Raw genomic sequence first — 17,901 nt, 5'->3', positions numbered from 1 at the left:
TGGGTTGCACTGATTACTCAGCGGGCTCGAATAGGAAACCCCAGTCGCCCAGGAATCTTGGACGTGATTGTGGACTGGCCAGAAGGCAAATATTTTGGGATATCACCAGAGGAGGAGGTGGTCCGTGCTGAAGAAGCCCCACTGTACAACAAGCTACCAGAAAATGAGAAGCAATATGCCCTGTTCACTGATGGGTCCTGTCGTACTGTGGGAAAGCATCAGAGATGGAAAGCTGCTGTATGGAGTCCTACACGACGAGTTGCAGAAGCTGCTGAGGGAGGTGAATCGAGTCAGATTGCAGAAGTGAAAGCCATCCAGCTGGCTTTAGATATTGCTGAACGAGAAAAGTGGCCAGTTCTCTACCTCTATACTCATTCATGGATGGTAGCAAATGCCCTTTGGGGGTGGTTACAGCAATGGAAACAGAACAACTGGCAGCACAGGGGCAAACCCATCTGGGCTGCTGCATTATGGCAAGATATTGCTGCCCGGGTAGAGAACCTGGTTGTAATGGTATGCCACGTAGATGCTCATGTGCCCAAGAATCAGGCTACTGAAGAACATCAAAACAACCAGCAGGTGGATCAGGCTGCTAACATTGAAGTGGCTCAGGTGGACCTGGACTGGCAACATAAGGGTGAACTATTTGTAGCCCGATGGGCCCATGACACCTCGGGCCATCAAGGCAGAGATGCAACATACTGATTGGCTCGTGATCGAGGGGTGGACCTGACCATGGACACTATAGCACAGGGTATTCATGATTGTGAAACATGCTGCAATCAAGCAAGCCAAACGGTCAAAGCCTCTTTGGTACGGAGGACAATGGCTGAAATATAAATATGGAGAGACCTGGCAGATTGATTACATCACACTCCCTCAAAACTGCAACGGCAAGCGCCACGTACTTACAATGGTGGAAGCAACCACCGGATGGCTGGCAACATATCCTGTGCCCCATGCCACCGCCCAAAACACTATCCTGGGCCTTGAAAAGCAAGTCCTATGGCAACATGGCACCCCAGAAAGAATTGAATCAGACAATGGGACTCATTTCTGAAACAACCTTATAGATACTTGAGCCAAAAACCATGGTATTGAGTGGGTGTATCACATCTCCTATCACGCACCAGCCTCCGGTAAAGTTGAACAATACAATGGACTGTTAAAGACTACACTGAAAGCAATGGGTGCTGGGACATTCAGAAATTGGGATACGCATTTGGCAAAGGCCACCTGGTTAGTCAATACTAGGGGATCTGCCAATCGAGCTGGACCTGCCCAATCAAACCTGCTACGTACAGTAGAAGGGGATAAAGTTCCTGTAGTGCATGTAAGAAACATTCTGGGTAAAACAGTCTGGGCTACTCCTGCCTCAGGAAAAGGCAAACCCATTCGTGGGATTGCTTTTGCTCAGGGACCTGGATGCACTTAAATTAAAATTGGTATAAGTATTAGAGTTGCTTAATAGTTGCTAGTCACAATGTTGATTGCTTTAATCTCAAGTCTGCTGTGCCTGTACTCCAAACTGAGTTTTATAGCATGTTACTTTCTGTATGTGATCCCTGTCGTGCTGTTTATCCTTTCCGGGCCCTGGTTTAAGATCGTTATGGTACTGTGTGGTGTAACAATAGCTTATGATATGATGAAATATCTGGTCATGACTCTAACTTGGTATTTGTACTCAGCACTGTCTTCGACTCTGTACTTTGGAAACCATAACACTATTAACAATAAACCATAAAACTATTAACAATTACACCTATTGGCTTTTTTCATCAGGGAGCCAGTCTGTGAAGGGGACAGGGAAAGATATTTTTCCCTACTTGTTCGCTCTCCCTTTCTTCTTCACCACTCTCTTATCCCCTGAGCTAGTTACGATAGCTCTCCAAGATGTTGAATATCCTTGGGATACTCAGACCAGCATGTTCTTGTTGTTATGTCTCCTGAATGTGCTTCAGGTTTTGTTTACGGTTAAACAACTACTTAGGAATCTCATCCAGAAATCTGTCCTGAGGCGGGATAATTGTGAGTGGCAGGGAGTGTGGGAGGATATGGGCAGGTTTCTAGAGCAGTGGGCACCTCCGATGTTTTGGAAATTCACCCCTGAACAACTGCAAAATCCTAAAAAACTGGTAGAATGCTTGAAAAAGGGTGTCATGACTCTGGCAGTTCCAAAGTGACACAACTCACTGTAGCATGTTGGGGCCTGGCCTATGCCTATCGAGCTGCAATTGATGCTACTGTCAACCTAGTGAGAGACCCTGCAGGCACTCCAAGTCCTCTGACAGGCCCAACGGCCACACCAACCCCTACGATGGACCCTGCAGTCGCTCCAGTTCCAGCTCCTGCAGCCACTCCAGCTCCTGCTCCTGTAGCTGTTCCAGCTCCAGCTCCTGCAGCCGCTCCAGCTCCTGTGGCTGGGCCAGAGAAACGAGCCGTAGCAGTGCAAGTTGCCCCTGCAGAGGGCGTTCCAACCCCCGTGGCAGGCCCTGTGGCTGAGTTAGAGAAACAAGCTGGAACAGTGCAAGTTGCCCCTGTAGACAAGGTGAAAAAATGGTATAGAGACTCAGGTCGTTTAGAACGCAGAGAGTCTTCTGCTAGGTCTAGGTATAGAGAAGACGAGGCTGGGCCATCAGGGATGAAGGAGGATGAAGATGAATATGTCGAAAAATCAACAGTAACTACCCGAAACCTATACCAGCGTGAGCTACGAGATGTGCGAAAAGATTTTGGTTGCTGCATAGGTGAGCAGCTTGTCACCTGGCTGCTCCGGTGCTGGGATACTGGAGCCATTTGTATGGAATTAGAGGGCTGTTGTGGTTTAACCCGGCTGGCAGCTAAACACCACACAGCCGTTCGGTCACCCTCCCCCCTCCCTCTCTGGGATGGGGGAGAGAATCAGGAAAATGGAGCCTGTGGGTTGAGATAGAGACAGTTATATAAATCAGAAAATAATAATGATAATAATAATAATATGTACAAACAAGTGATGCACAATGCAATTGCTCACCACCCGCTGACCGATGCCCAGCCCAACCCCGAGCAGCTGGCCCCCCACCCCGGCTAGCCACCCCTATATATTGTTCAGCATGACGTCAGATGGTATGGAATACCCCTTTGGCCAGTTTGGGTCAGCTGTCCTGGGTCTGTCCCCTCCCAGCTCTTGCTGCACCCCCAGCCTGCCCGCTGGCAGGACAGAGCGAGGAGCTGAAAAGTCCTTGGCTTAGTATAAGCAGTGCTCTGCAGCAATTAAAACATCAGCATGTTATCAGCACTCTTCTCATCCTAATCCAAAACATAGCACCCTACCAGCTACTAGGAGGAAAAATAACTGTCCTAATCGAAACCAGGACAAGGGCAGGGAAGCCAGGCCGCTGGGATCCCTTGCTAGAGACGCAGGCTTTGACAAAGCAATTGGAGATGGAGCACAATCTCACAGCCTCTGGAGGTGTCTCCTGTCAGCTGTGAGGGAAAGGTATCCCTACAGGGAAGAATTTATACGTCTACCAGGCAAGTGGACCACTATGGAGAAGGGAATCCAGTACCTGAGGGAATTAGCTGTACAGGAGGTGATTTATGAGGACCCAGACAATGGACCCACAGATCCAGATGGACCCACAGATCCAGATGAAGTCAAGTGTACACGACCCATGTGGCGGAAGTTTGTACCGAGTGCACCATCATCATATGCCAGCTCATTGACAATAATGGCCTGGAAAGAGGATGAGGAACCCACAGTGGATGAAGTGGCTAAACAACTCCGGCAGTACGAAGAAAGTCTCTCCTCTTCCTTACAGGCCTGCGTCTCGGCTGTGGAGAAACTTTCTGAAAGCGTCCATCAACTAAAAGAGAATACTTTGGAGAAACTTTCAGAAGAGGTCCAGCAACTTAAAGAGAGTTTATTTTCCTCCCCTCCTGTACAAACCAATGTCTCTGCTATTAGGGGTAAGCGCTCATCCATGCAAGGAAGACGATATGGTGGGTACACACCTCGGGCCATCCTGTGGTTTTACCTACATGACCATGGAGAGGACATGAGAAAATGGGTTGGAAAATCCACCGCGACCCTAGAGGCACGGGTACTTGAGTTGCAAAAGAAAACAATCGGGAAAAAGGGGTTCTCTGGAAAGTTTGCTGCTCCAGCTTCCAGCAGGCAGTCCTTTAAACACAGGAATGAAGATTCTGACCAGGATTAGAGGGGCCCTGCCTCCAGCCAGGGGGAGGAAAGGGACAATCGAGTTTATTGGACTGTGTGGATTCGATGGCCTGGCACATCAGACGCACAGAAGTATAAGGCTTTAGTAGACACCGGTGCACAATGTACTCTAATGCCATCAAGCTATAAAGGGCCAGAACCCATCAGTATTTATGGAGTGACGGGGGGATCCCAGCAGTTAACTGTATTGTAGGCTGAAGTGAGTCTAACTGGGAATGAGTGGCAAAAGCACTGTATTGTGACTGTCCTGGATGCTCCGTGCATCCTTGGTATAGACCAAGGTAGTATAAACCACAACAGTACCTCAAGGGCATTTAATACTGGGTGAGAATAGCCCATGAGCTGAATTGTATTATGTTAATTACTATATAATACTGTATGTCATCACTACCATGATTGCTATATGTCAATGTCCCATTAATGGTATCACAGTAACAGGCGCACAGATGCTGATGAATGAATTTTGATAGAATTGGACAAGCACAGAGATGTGATGGAACAAGAATGGGCTTCAACGTGTGATGATCCAACATCACACACCATCTCTTCTGCCTGTAAAGACTGCTGTGAGAGATGGAGCCCTAAGTCAGTCATGGACCACACAAACTCAGTGGACATTGTATATACATATCATTATTATTATTATTATTATTATTTTCCTTTCTTTTCTGTCCTAATAAACTGCCTCTATCTCAACTCACAGGCTTCATTTTCCTGATTCTCTCCCCCATCCCAGAGAGGGAGGGGGGAGGGTGAGCGAACGGCTGTGTGGTGCTTAGCTGCTGGCTGGGTTAAACCACATTTCCCTTAGTAAACTTTTTGCTGGGTTGAAAAGGAGCTAAGTGCTCTTACTTCAAGAGGAACCTTAAAGTAACCACCTCGAAGGGCTGTTTCACATCACTCATATCAAACTTCTCATATCCAACTTGGGCTGTTAATTGTTAATTAAACAGCTGGCAGAAGAAAAATAAGCAGTGGGGAGCAGGCCCTTCTTTGAGAAGTTCCAGCCAGACAGCACAGAAATTACCTATTTTCAGTAGCACATCTAGTTCAGAGAGGCCTCCTCTGTCCTGCCTGTTCAGTTTCCAAAACAGCCTGGCAAGGAAACCCACCTGTGTCAGGGCTGTACACCTGCTCAATTTCTGCAGAACTGGTCTGCCAAGGGGCACAACCAACCAACAGCTCTATTTTACTTTGCCCAAGGTCTGCACATTTAAAATGCAGGAAGACTTAAATAAAATTGAATAAATAGAATTAGAAGAAGCTGCAAGAAATCACTTCGCCAAAACCCTCAGTATATGGCCTTTCTTAATATTTTTCAGCCAAAATAAATTGCTTGAAAACTTGTCCACTTCTTTCAGAAAGTCCTTCTTTGGGCCCCAATAAGTACTGGGGGAGGCGAGGGGGTTTGTTCTACATTGCCACTCAATTTCTCTTCCAGGAGACAAAGCACAAGAAATCACATGCAGTCTGATAGACTGGTTTACCTAAAAACCTGGTCCTGATGGTCATAAGACGGGTTTGAAAGCTCTTCAAATTACACCCTTCTCCAGACTCTTTTGGCAGAGCATAAAGCACTAGAATATGGGATACAGTGAAATAGGGGTCTGGAATAGCCCTAAAATCAGCTGGTTATCAAATACTCCAAATGAACGATGCTCTGTTATTAATGCAACAGCGAGAAGAACCCAAACTGTTTCTGACACCAGGGATTCAAGATTCAAGAAAAGCAGCTCCTTGATCTACTTGATCTTGATATCCTGTGCTCATGATCAAAGGACTTCCAGTGGAGGACAGAATCACCTAAAGGAACTGCAGGAGACAAAGCCAGAGCTGGCCACTCAGAAGCTGTGCTCCCTTAAGACTCAAGCCTGCATTTCAGTGCCTTTCAAGAAGGCATGCAGTGCTTTCAGCCCATGCTTGCACACTGTTCCTACTTTTAGGGACTTTGTACACCATTTGGGAGTGTGTCCATTCTGAATGGTCCATCAGGAGTGTCCATCCTCCCATAACCAAATATTTCCACAAATAAGACATACCATACAAAATCAGGTCTCTAAACAATTGTTTAATTTCAACTGGTTGTCTTCGCTAGTCATTTATTCCTCTGCCAAAGTTGCAAAAAGTAAACTTGTGAGCTTCAAGAAATACCGCGAGGAAAAAGGGAACCACCCAGGCCAGAATCAGTGCAGCAGAGAAATCACAAGTTTATTTGCATCCAAAAAAACCTTAGATCCAATTTACTGGTAAAACATGCTCCAGTGGTAACTCCAAATCCAAAGTTATGATTTCTGAACTTGTGAGGGAAAAAATGTGTATGTAAACAGCACTGTGCAACACACTGTGACAGAAGTGTATTGAAGCTTTATAAAATCACCAGGCTTCTTCTCGTGAAATCTTGCAGTAGGAGGATTGTGTCCTCCTGTCAGCCACATGGGTTACTCTGATTTCCTTCTCTATCCTTTTCATACTCTTGAGGATTTTTGTTATGGTCCTTGCCTATACTTCAACTTCTTGCAACTCCGCTGTCCTTTTCCAGCCACTGGGACCTTATTGTGGAAATAGGAAACAAGCATATTCAGAAGCCTTGGAAATTCAATAGAAATAACTAGTTCTGTCAACATACCTATTTTTTGGCTTGCTACTTCCAAAACACACAGTTTCAAGTGATGATTTTTATTACGTCTCCTAGTAAGTCTATTTGTTATTTCATTTTTTAGTTTTTAAAACCTTTTGTACCTTCCCTTACAGCATTGTCGAGAACACATCTCCCCTCTCGGTCTTCACTAGGATTTAATCTAGCACAGAGATTTAAGTACTTGCAGTGAGAATTTGGTTATCTTAAGGCCCATCTACCTAGTGGTAAGTGATCTTTCATGTTAATCCCTAGAGACGTCATGCTTCAAGGCTTCACCTCTGAGCCTCATACAATGCGGCAATCTCCCCTCAAACCTGTGATTTGTAGCAGCAAGCACTTGCTCAGCACACCACTGCTCCTGCTAAAGCTTACAGCATTGAATTTGCTCTAGTGATCCATAAGCATCTACTCTGCTATGCTCTGAGGGATACACTAGTTGCCAGAATACTGCATTTCTCAAATAATACTGCATTTACTTAAGCCTGAAGAGAGATGAAAGAACAGTGGGGAGAGAAGGACTCACCAGTTTTAGAGCACATGGTGCCACAAAAATCTACAGTACACCAGCAAGAACGCAGAACCACTGTGCACAGGACAGAAGAAGCCTTCCAAATCTCACATTTTAGAGCTAATTAGAAGATTTGGCTATACAGTTTCCATTAGAATTCATAAGTATTGGTGTCCAGATCTTAGGTTTTTTGGAAAAAAGTGCCCAAGTTCACTCAAATCTGGACTCCCACTCACAAAGCCACAACAGATGGCATCAAGCTATGTGTCCCCAAAGTACTCCCAGAACATGCTGTAAGTTAGAAGCAACAAAGCCTCAAACTCCTGTCTCAGAGTTGTACGGCAACCAAAATCTGTAAATCTGAGATGGTCTTCAAAACTGCTTTTGGTATCCAAAAAGCAATCCTCCCACCCTCACAGGTAAGAAAACATGGAAGAAATCTTACAGTTAGCTCAAAAGGCATGCAGCTATGTATAACTATGAACAACAAGAGCTGAGAAGCTGAAAAAAGTCACCAGAATTGGTTTCAAATTCAGAGATGGGAGGGGAGCAGGGAAAAGAAGCCTGTGAGCAGTAGTCTGAGGTTCACAACTGTCAGCATGAAGACCTGTTGGGCTGATGATTTTGCCACATAAAAGAATTACTGTACATGATCTGTCCTATCTACACACCACACATTAAATGAAACTAAATACAAAGCCACGGGACATTTTAAAATCAACATTTGCCTCCACACCTCCACATCTCCCCCCCAAACTCAGTTTTAATCCACTGCGTGTTTACCGTGGTCACTGTGCTTTGAGACGATTCTTCTTCCGTACAAACTGTTGACACAGCCAGGGAAGGCAGCCTGGTTGAAGAGGATAATGTTGATGTCTCCATGCCACTGTTCTCGTTTAAAGCAGAAAGACCAACCACATGGTGTCCGTTCAGTTCGCTAGCTTTAGTCTGAGCACAGGCCTGCAAAGGGCTGAGAAAAGTGCTGTTGTGGAGACAGGTAGTGCTGTGAAAAGTGCTCATGAGCTTTGGTGATTTTTGATCACTCTCATCAGAGTCAAGTTTAGGAAAGGATAGGGATTTGATATTGCTTACTGAAGTGATAGGGGACAGGGACACTTTGGAAGACAAGGACATCTTTTCACAGTTTCCAAACTGCGGTAAAGTGATAAAGCCATTGGGTTTGTGAAGGGGCTTGAAGTCCAACGTGGCCCTTTCTATGGATGCCAGAACCTCCTGATCTTGCAACACAGACTCAGACCCTCCTTTGGGCAAACTGCTGTCTAACAGCTGGGCAACAACTGGCCCAGTAGTACCGACATGGATTTCCAGAATGTTTTTTAACTCCTCCTTATCATCGATAGTTTTTAATTCCAGTTTGTCAAATGGGTCTTCTTCACTTTCAAAATCAGCTGGGTTGAAGTCTGCTTTGGGGCGAGGTGGACTAAGAACTTTTTGCTTCACAGCACTGCTGTCGGCTGGCATGGGAGTAAGAATGTTATTGTGCTGCAGACCAGCGAGGACAGGGTTGATAGGAGGAGGCATGGCCTCAGGGCAAGGTCCCTCTGAGAACCCCATTCTGTTGCTGTCCTCTGGGGCTGCTTTTGGGTTTGCTATTGCTTCTTCTGCCTTGTGTTCAGCTTCTCTCTGGGCAGCTTGAATTTTTTTGATATCTTCAGCCCACTTGATTGTTTTCTTTTCCAGGAAGAAGTCATACTGACCGGCGGTAGAGAGGGAAAGAGGGAAAAAATAAAGACAAATTATAAGAATCACAGCTACTACTTTACAGCAGAAGTAACACAAGTAACACAGAGCAAGAACTACATGAATCATCACAGACAGACAATTTTTCCCCAGCATCTCTTATAACCTACAGAATGGCAACACTAGGAGACACCAGCAGTAGTTCGTTTTACCTCTTGCAGCAAAATCTGGCTATAGTCTGCATCAGAATCTCATATTTTGTGTCCATCCTACATTTAGTTTTGTTTAGATCTACTGATGATCACAAGATCAGTTTCACAACTCTCTCCCCCTCTTCCAACAAGAAAATAGATGCAGTCAGTGGAAGCCTGAAGTGTCAGTGACAGCGATGTCATGCGTGATAGACAGTCACACCCAGATCTGGCACCACTGAACAAGGCATTCAATACTACAATAGAGTAATTTTTGTATCCAAAGAGCAATAAGGTATTTATCAGTTCCCCCTAAAAGATTCCTAAGGGACCTGACACTAGTTTTAGACCCACTGGTTGGAGAGGTATCAGCATTCTCATACCTGTGCTAATGGCTCACCAGCCAAGGGGGATGTGTTGGCTACTGACAACAACTTCCTGTAGTAGCAGATTTTGCCACTGTTCTCGGCATGACTGGATACCACAAGTTTTTCTCATTTGACATCAGCTCCTTCAGGGTTGGGTTAGCACATAAGACATTTAGATAAGCTACTCACTACCAGCGCACAAGCCACCGTGGTAGCCTGACTGAGAGGACAAAATTCTGAACACACTAAATATATGTGAAGCTTTAATATCTTACAGAGACCAAACACCCTTAGTGCCCTCTGTATCATGATAAAACATTCAGAGAACACAGCCTACAAAGCTAAGTCCAGGGTGTAACCTACCTGTGACTCACAAGAATTACAGCCTGCTTGCCAGGATGATGTCACAACCAAATGGGTAATAAGACATCCTAGCTCTGAAGAGCAACAAGTCAGGAAGGTTTGCTACACCTCTGCTGGGCTTTTCTGGGACTGACACTGTGCTATCCATCCCATAGCAGGCTCCAGAGAGAACCTGGAGACCTATCTCAACTCTATACTAAGTAGTTTTCCCTTCCCTTAGCTCTAAGAGATGGGACATACAATTTATCAACAAGGTGATTTTGAAACACAACTCACTGGCAGAAGTGCTGGGCACTATTCATTCCACACTTCTGAGCAGAGCTATCATAGCTGTATACATACAAACACACATGTTTAGACATGAAATACTAATTACATGGCTTTGGTCAATTTAGCCTCCATGCACTTTTACTATTTTGAATAGCTCCCACCAGAACTGTAAAAAAGACGAGTAGTTCTGTGCAAGGCCTAGCCTACATGATCACATCATTTTATTCGAGGCACTGCAATCCAACCAGGCATACTGTATGTGAACCCCAGCTTGGCTGGAAAACAGATAGCACAGAATATGGTCATACTTGTAGAACCCTGTTTGAGGGTATGCCATAGCATGGGTGTTTCAATTCTTACCATCTTTCCTCTTAAAAATACAACTTAGTTTAGCAATGTCAGGGTAGCATTTAAACCCTTACCTGTTACACAAAAACACTGTTTTTTTTTGGAGTAGATACATTAAAATAAATGCCATCAGACTTTTTATAGTGATAAGTAGTACAAACTTTTTGCATGGCTTACAATATTATCTTCCTCTACATTCTAGCAGACTATGAAATAATAGTATATCACAGTGAAGACTAACACCTGAACAAAATATAGTTCACAGCATCACACGTTGAAGACCTAGGGTCACAGAGGAAAGAGCAGGAGTGCACAAACCATCCTTACCTGGGCTTCTCTGACAAGCTGAAAAGAATCAGGCAGGCAGAAACCAATGGGTAATCCAACCTTCGAAGGGGTTTTAAATTTGTCTCCTATCTTAAATGGGATGTCATCGAGATAACTGAAAGGCCCTAAGATCACAAGAAGAAATTGTATCAAAAACCTTACAAATTTAATGCAGTTAAGTCTCATGTTTCTGTACTTGGCAGCTACTCTTTCTCTGCTACCCCAACCACACAATGTGACTCAATACAAAGGAAGTTGTATGATAAGAAACACACTAAATATGCCTGGACTTCATTGCTTCAGTTTTGTTCTTTTTAAAAGAATATTCTAGTTCATAACTATATTTTACAACACTCCAATCGCTGAGCAGATTTTGAAATTAATATTCCAGCATCTTAGCTTCCCTCATGACAACACTATGCCTACACAACCAGAAATTGAAGCTCTCCTGAATGTTGTGTTCTGTTATGCCTCTATAGAAGGAGCCATCAGTTTTTGTTATATTCAAAGCAAGTTTTAAAATGACCCAGCTCTAGAGCAGCTAAGAAACAAACAAACAAAAAAAAGGTTTTGACATACAAGTGGAAAGTAACATTTGGACAGAAGTGGTCACAAGGACAAAGTGGCCCCAAGTCCAGGAGACCTGCTTTAAACAAAACACGGTGAAATAGCTCAAGAACATTCAGTGTAGTAATTCTGACTTTTCAAACAAGGCAGTCTAACTGGATCCAGTCTGATTTGTGATCACTCCAGTGAGAGGCCACAGACTTATTCCATGGTCCTCGATCTGTGCTTTACATCTGTCACTTATGTGTAGTATCTATAGTGTTTTAGGACAAAAACTTTTCAAGCACCTTGCAAACTCACTAGGCAGAATCACCAACAATTCAAGCTCCTCCAAGAAGCCAGACTAAAGTGTTTTTTTTCTTTTTTTTTTTTTTTTTTTTTTCCATGAGCTGCTGTGAAGAAGTACGAGAAAACCCATAACATAAATTGTAGTCAGTTTCTAGATTAACTGCTCTAACCTTTTGTAATTACAGGCAAGGTTTTTGACTGTATATTACTAGACAAACACTTCAAATTGTTGTTATCATTTGTAACTTTGCTCTGAATGCTACAGATCCGACAAGACATTAGTGGCAATGTGAGATGTTTGGTGACTAACCTCTTGCTCAGGGAGCTGTGACTTGCCATTTTTATGTGACCCATTTTCATACTTGGATGACAGTTTAAGTACTATTTGTGCTCCTTCACTGTTGACTCATCTACAATAACGCAGCCACAAGCTCCAAGAGGACAAGCAGCTTTTGAGAACAGGAATATCCTGTTAATTTGGAATCAAATGTTTATGTGCTGTCATCAATTGACCTCTTGTGCTATAAACTGCATTGGCTGGTCCCAGAGTCCTGTTGGGACACAGAGGGCATTTCCTCTAGCCCTGACACTCTCAGGCTGAACAGCCTACATGGCACCCATACTACCAAAACAAAAGAGCGCTCCAGGCAGAATATAATAAACAGTATTTTCACTGGTCCTTACTGAGAAGCAGTACACAGCACAGCATCCAAACTGCACCTCGCTGGCCACCAACACCACGACATCCAAACAGTATTTGAGCTGGCAGTGTGAGAACTTGGATACAACAGTGTATGTTTATGCAGAAGTAGCAATTGTGGCAGCCTTTGTGCTTACACTTACATCATGGCCAGGTCAGAGACAGCCTTATCTCCTCCTAAACACACAGAGTCAAGCTTGCCTGCTGCTACCATGCCCTGGTTAGTCCCGCTGCTACAAGTCCTGCTCTAACTGGGATGATCCAAACACACAAGCCAAGCACGATTACCTCTGCACCAATCTCATAGCCTAAATTGCTCAGTATGCAAATACTACCAGCAGGGCTAGGGAAGTGATTGTCCCCCTGTACTCAGCTCTGGTGAGGCCGCACCTTGAGTACTGTGTTCAGTTTTGGGCCCCTCGCTACAAGAAGGACATGGAGATGCTCGAGCGAGTCCAGAGAAGGGCAACAAAGCTGGTGAGGGGTCTGGAGAACAAGTCTTCCGAGGAGCGGCTGGGGGAGCTGGGTTTGTTCAACCTGGAGAAGAGAAAGCTCGGGGGGACCTTTTCGCACTCTACAGGTACCTGAAAGGAGGCTGTAGCGAGGTAGGGGTTGGTCTATTATTTCACATGCCTGGAGACAGGACGAGGGGGAATGGGCTAAAGGTGCACCGGGGGAGGTTTAGGTTGGATATTAGGAAGAACTTCTTTACCTAAAGGGTTGTTAGGCATTGGAATGGGCTGCCCAGGGAAGTGGTGGAGTCACCATCCCTGGAGGTCTTTAAAAGACATTTAAATGTAGAGCTTAGGGATATGGTTTAGTGGAGGACTTGTTAGTGTTAGGTCAGAGGTTGGACTAGGCGATCTTGGAGGTCTCTTCCAACCTAGAGGATTCTGTGATTCTGTGATACCTGTCTTATTAGACCTATTGACACAGAAAGTGGAAGACAGCTCCCCTTCCACAGCCTTCTTGTTTGCCTGAAATACACGCTAGTCATAGAGCACACACTGTGGTATTTACAGAGCAACATCCCTTGTTTTGGGACAGTAAAAAAACTAAGCGCACCCAGACTAGATGAACTGAACTGACGGCTGTCAGTTTAACCTCAGCACCTAGACTAAGGAATAAAAACTTTCTTGCTTCTTCCCAGTATGTTAATTTTCTAATACACTGCTATAACCTTCTAATACACTGCTATAATACTGCAATCATCTGCATGACATTACACATCTCAGATGTAGGAGAGATCAGTCACCCAACTGCAGGCTACTAAGCCAGATGAGTCCAATTTAGGAATAAATGAATTGCTGAGCAAAAAGCAACCCAATGATACATTAAAAGCTTGACTTGCAATCCAGCTTCTCACTTGACTTTCATAGTAAGAGGCTGCAGATCTAGCATCTGCTTCATCGAGCATCACATGAGCACCAAAACTGCAGTTCAGCTTTGATTTTGAAGGGGATTGCTCAGGAGGTATTATTCTGCCATAAGAGAGGGGCAGGGATGATGGGGGATAGTCATAGGCTGAACTTCAGTTTAACTAGAGAACGGGCACAGTGTTAGCAAGCAGCTATGCAAGAAGGAAGCCAAGGCACTTCATTCCTAACAAAAAAGCCAGTCGGGCTGAACAGATTAGCCTCAATGGCCAGGATATTACTCAGCAGCAACAGTAAGATTCATCCTACTGATAGGACAAGGATACCAAATTCCACTTACCATGAGAGTCAGACCCCAACTTCTTAGAAGCCATTTAGAACCTGAAAAACATTTTAAAATTGATTTAGCAACTTAATATATATAGCATTGCATAAGCCTACAGTCTTATCTCTGTAGTATGGGACACGCTGCTGACACTTGCTATGTTAGACAGCAAAATGTATTTTATAGCACCAAGAATTGAACGAGTGAATAAATAACTTTGCCCAGAGTCTGACAATCCAAATAGCCAAGAAGCAGCCAGGTTGATTAGGAAGGCCAGGGTGTAGATAACAGCACTCTGAGACTGCTCCTTCCCAGCCCCACCGAGCACATCCTGCCTCCCCTGGCATTAATAGCCCTTCCCACTGGAAATACCACACTGATCCTCTTCAGTTTAATCTCTGTTGCTCTAAAAAGGGATACTATAATATAAGTGCCAGCATGGCACTTGTCTAGATGTGCTGGGTAGTACACCGATAACAATACACAATGCTGGTACACAGTAACTGGTAGGAAGATCTCAAGTTTTCGGATATGCACAAGGAAACAATGCTAACCAGAGTCTTCATCCAGCAACCACAGAATTTAATCAACTTCTTTGTGTGTGGGGGGGGGGTTCCTTTTTTTTTTTTTTTTTTTTTTTTTTTTTTTAATTTGAGAAGTCAATGCAAATCCTACAAGGCTAAGATGTTAAATGTGTGATTTATTCAGGCAGCTTTTAACACAGAGGGATATCCTCTCAGGGCTATCCTGAGAAGAGAGCTGTTTTGAAACTAGAGCGAGCTGCAGAATATTTGTTGATCAGTCAGCTAAAACCCCACTACAGGATGCTTGTAGCGCACTCAATAGCTTGTCTAGCAGCTAAAGCAGGTACAAGAGCATCACAAGATCTTCCTTAGAACACTACAGCCTATTTCTCTGAATAACTCCATCTGTAAGTCCCCCTTTGATGTTATGCATAACAAAGACTCAGAGTTGCCCTTTGTTTCTGGAGCCCTCCAGTTGACAGACTGCCCTGCCCAACAGGCAATCTTCAAACCCATGAAATTATCTGCTACACACCCACCAGCAGCAGTCAGTGCTCAAAGCACAATTTGGAGCCAATCTAACTTTCAAACCCATCACTCCCCAAATGAGGTCTTATTCTTCAGCCTTGGTGTTTCCACTGTGGATTCCAGATGCAAATTTTACCTTCAAGGAAGGGTGTCCAGAGCCTAGGACTACAGACAGCTTCACTGTCCTTCCTGGCAGCAGCTGACATGGTGGGGATCAGGAAGAGAGTTTCAAGTACTTCTGGAAACTACCTTTTGCTGGGCAAAGGTCGTTTTCACCATTACATCAGAGTCAATAGCTCAGTCAACACCAATGGCTAATGGAAATTAACACAGCCAAAGCTGCAAGATTTACCCAGATGCAGCCCAACTTCCTGAAGCAAAGCAAGCAGGCACTAGGCTGTGGGGAAGTGAATCATGCTGGGCAACTCTGGACACAGCTGTGAGAAACACTCTGTAGCCAAGGCTCAGGCGAGGATCTCAGTGAAGTATCATTTTTATTCGCAAATACAATGGTGGGCATTCCATAAACACACCTGCTAGTCACAAGGTACAATTCATATACTTTATTTCTCGAGGACCGGGACCCTCCCCTGTTTCCCCATTGACTGGGTAATCCAGGTTCACAACCTATCTGATGCTTCACAGACAATACATGGCCTTCAGTTGCTGGCCTGTTAAAATTCAAATTTCTTTTGACTTTTTTACTGTTTGAGGTGGTAATGTTTCTTCTTCACTTATCTGACTTGACTTGACAAGTCTTTTGTTGCCAACCTTGTAGTAAGATCCAAGAGGAGGTCAAGCACCTAGCATTAATTTTGAAATACAGGAGGGAAAACAATTCCTCTGCCACATGCAACACCTTATTTTTAAGCTACAGCAATCTATCATGAAACTGCACTATTCACAGAGATATAGTCACACTTTAGATTCAAGTACCATTCCAGTTTAAATCTCACTAGCTCTTCCTAATGCACCATGAGCAAACACTTAGCAAGAGGCCATTGCCCCAGCCCGCACCATCAGCAAACAGCGTTGTGGAGCGCTGCACGTAGGAATGCTGGCACAGGCTGCCAGCCACATTTCGTCACCTCCTTTCTAAAGGGGGCTTAATTAAACCAGTGTCTTCTGAGTAATGAGATTTGATAGGCTATTCAGGCTGGGTCAAAGCTGTTACAGTAGACAGTAAGGGCTTGCTCACCTTTAGGGCTGATCTTTTGGAGATTTGAAGGGTTTGCTCCCAAAGCCATCCTCCAAAACAGCTAAGGGTTTTTTCCTGCAGCCCTTGGATTTCCAGACACCAGAACAAGATGCTAAAGGGCATTTGTGGTTTGATGCTTCACTGTGCATTTTAAACTGACAGAAAGCCTACTCTACTGTACGTAGAGTTTTTTAGCACCCTTCCTGGGCTAGTGAAACAAGTTGGTTCCATATTTCTAGGTCTTCTTACAGCCACCTCCAAACTTTCTTCTATAATCATAGACCTCCTTAGCCCCATCCCCTAATTCTTGGTTCTGGCTAACCCTTTGCAAAGGGGATCAGGGCTACAGGTGCCTGAAAGTTGTAAGTAATTTTAACATCAGGAGCCTAGTATCAACACACAGAGAGGACAGGAAAAGCCTACCTTTTACTTAATTACCCTGAGACAACAGTCTTAAAGCCATGTAGCCAGAGAGACACAGTGTAGTAGAGCCCAGAGACTGAGGGACAGAAGGGGAAATAAGAGAGAAAAAGATGCAGAAGCAAAGAAGTGCCAAGCCAAAACTGATGACAGAAGCAACCGGGACAAAGAGATGGTGCCGAGCTGAATAGACTTGAAGGGACAGCACTGAGATGCTTTGAAGAACAAGATGAAAAAGCACAGCTGGCCCTGGAACATTTGGAGGTGATGATACCAAGAGGCTCCATGCATCACGTCAGACCCAGACCTGGTATTAAGAGACAATAAACACAAGCTCAGCCTCTGAAGTTACGTGCACTTGAACCATCTTCACAACTGCTCAGAGGTATTGATATTACCCAAGTTAGGCCAATCCACCTGCTACCATTTGCCATATCTGACCACAAACAATCAGAACATGGTCAGTTTTTGAAGAAGAAAAACTACAAAAAGACAAAACAAAAAATCAAAAAGATCACTTTTATTCTACATAGATCACACTGATGACCTCAGCAGTGATTTTACACTGAGAAAGCAAAAAGTAGTTTGATTCAAGTGACTGGCATATCGATGTTACATAAGGCACCAGTTTTAGACAACATTTTAAAAGTTGTACTGCACCTACTAATTTCAGCACAAGGGAAAGGCTAGGACCAACGTCAGGACTCTCTATACAGCCGTCCACAGCATATACAGATGGAGGCGGTGCCTGTTGCCAGCACAAAAACAAGATCTGGATATCAGAGTAAAACGTGACCACACAAGTTCAGCACAGTACACAACAGGTCCGGTTTTCAAGCACTACAGTCTCCAAAGAGATAACATCACCCCCAAATCCACATCAAATGCGTTTGCTTTGCCCCCTAATAACTCTGCAACCAACAAGCCCAGCAAGCTGCAGAGAGGTGCTCCCCTTTTATGAAGTACAAGGGCATCAAGCTGCTAGTGACAGCTCTTTGGATAAAGTCACTGTAAAACTGGATTTGACATATCGCAACCACAT

General features: G+C 44.3%; 1 protein-coding gene across 3 annotated transcripts in view; it reads right to left on the bottom strand.

Moving 5' to 3' along the window:
* The window catches only part of UBAP1 (ubiquitin associated protein 1), a 28,631-nt gene extending 14,217 nt beyond the window's left edge, over nt 1–14,414 (bottom strand). Inside the window, exons 1-3 of one of the 3 annotated variants that reach the window (XM_035313394.1) lie at nt 14,205–14,361; nt 10,934–11,058; nt 8,149–9,078 (exon numbers count right to left, since the gene is read on the bottom strand). In XM_035313394.1, coding sequence (XP_035169285.1) covers nt 8,149–9,078; nt 10,934–11,058; nt 14,205–14,238 — 1,089 coding nt within the window. In that variant the 5' untranslated portion in view covers nt 14,239–14,361. Of the gene's footprint in view, nt 1–8,148; nt 9,079–10,933; nt 11,059–14,204 lie in introns of all 3 variants that reach the window. The other 2 variants (XM_035313393.1, XM_035313395.1) reach the window with 2 other exon arrangements.
* Nucleotides 14,415–17,901: the final 3,487 nt, after the last annotated feature.

Source organism: Oxyura jamaicensis (assembly GCF_011077185.1).
Source record: "Oxyura jamaicensis isolate SHBP4307 breed ruddy duck chromosome Z unlocalized genomic scaffold, BPBGC_Ojam_1.0 oxyZ_random_OJ71910, whole genome shotgun sequence".
In the NCBI taxonomy this organism is placed as follows: domain Eukaryota; kingdom Metazoa; phylum Chordata; class Aves; order Anseriformes; family Anatidae; genus Oxyura; species Oxyura jamaicensis.
The sequence above is the reverse complement of the archived record's forward strand: the minus strand, read 5'-3'. Positions and strand labels throughout refer to the sequence as shown.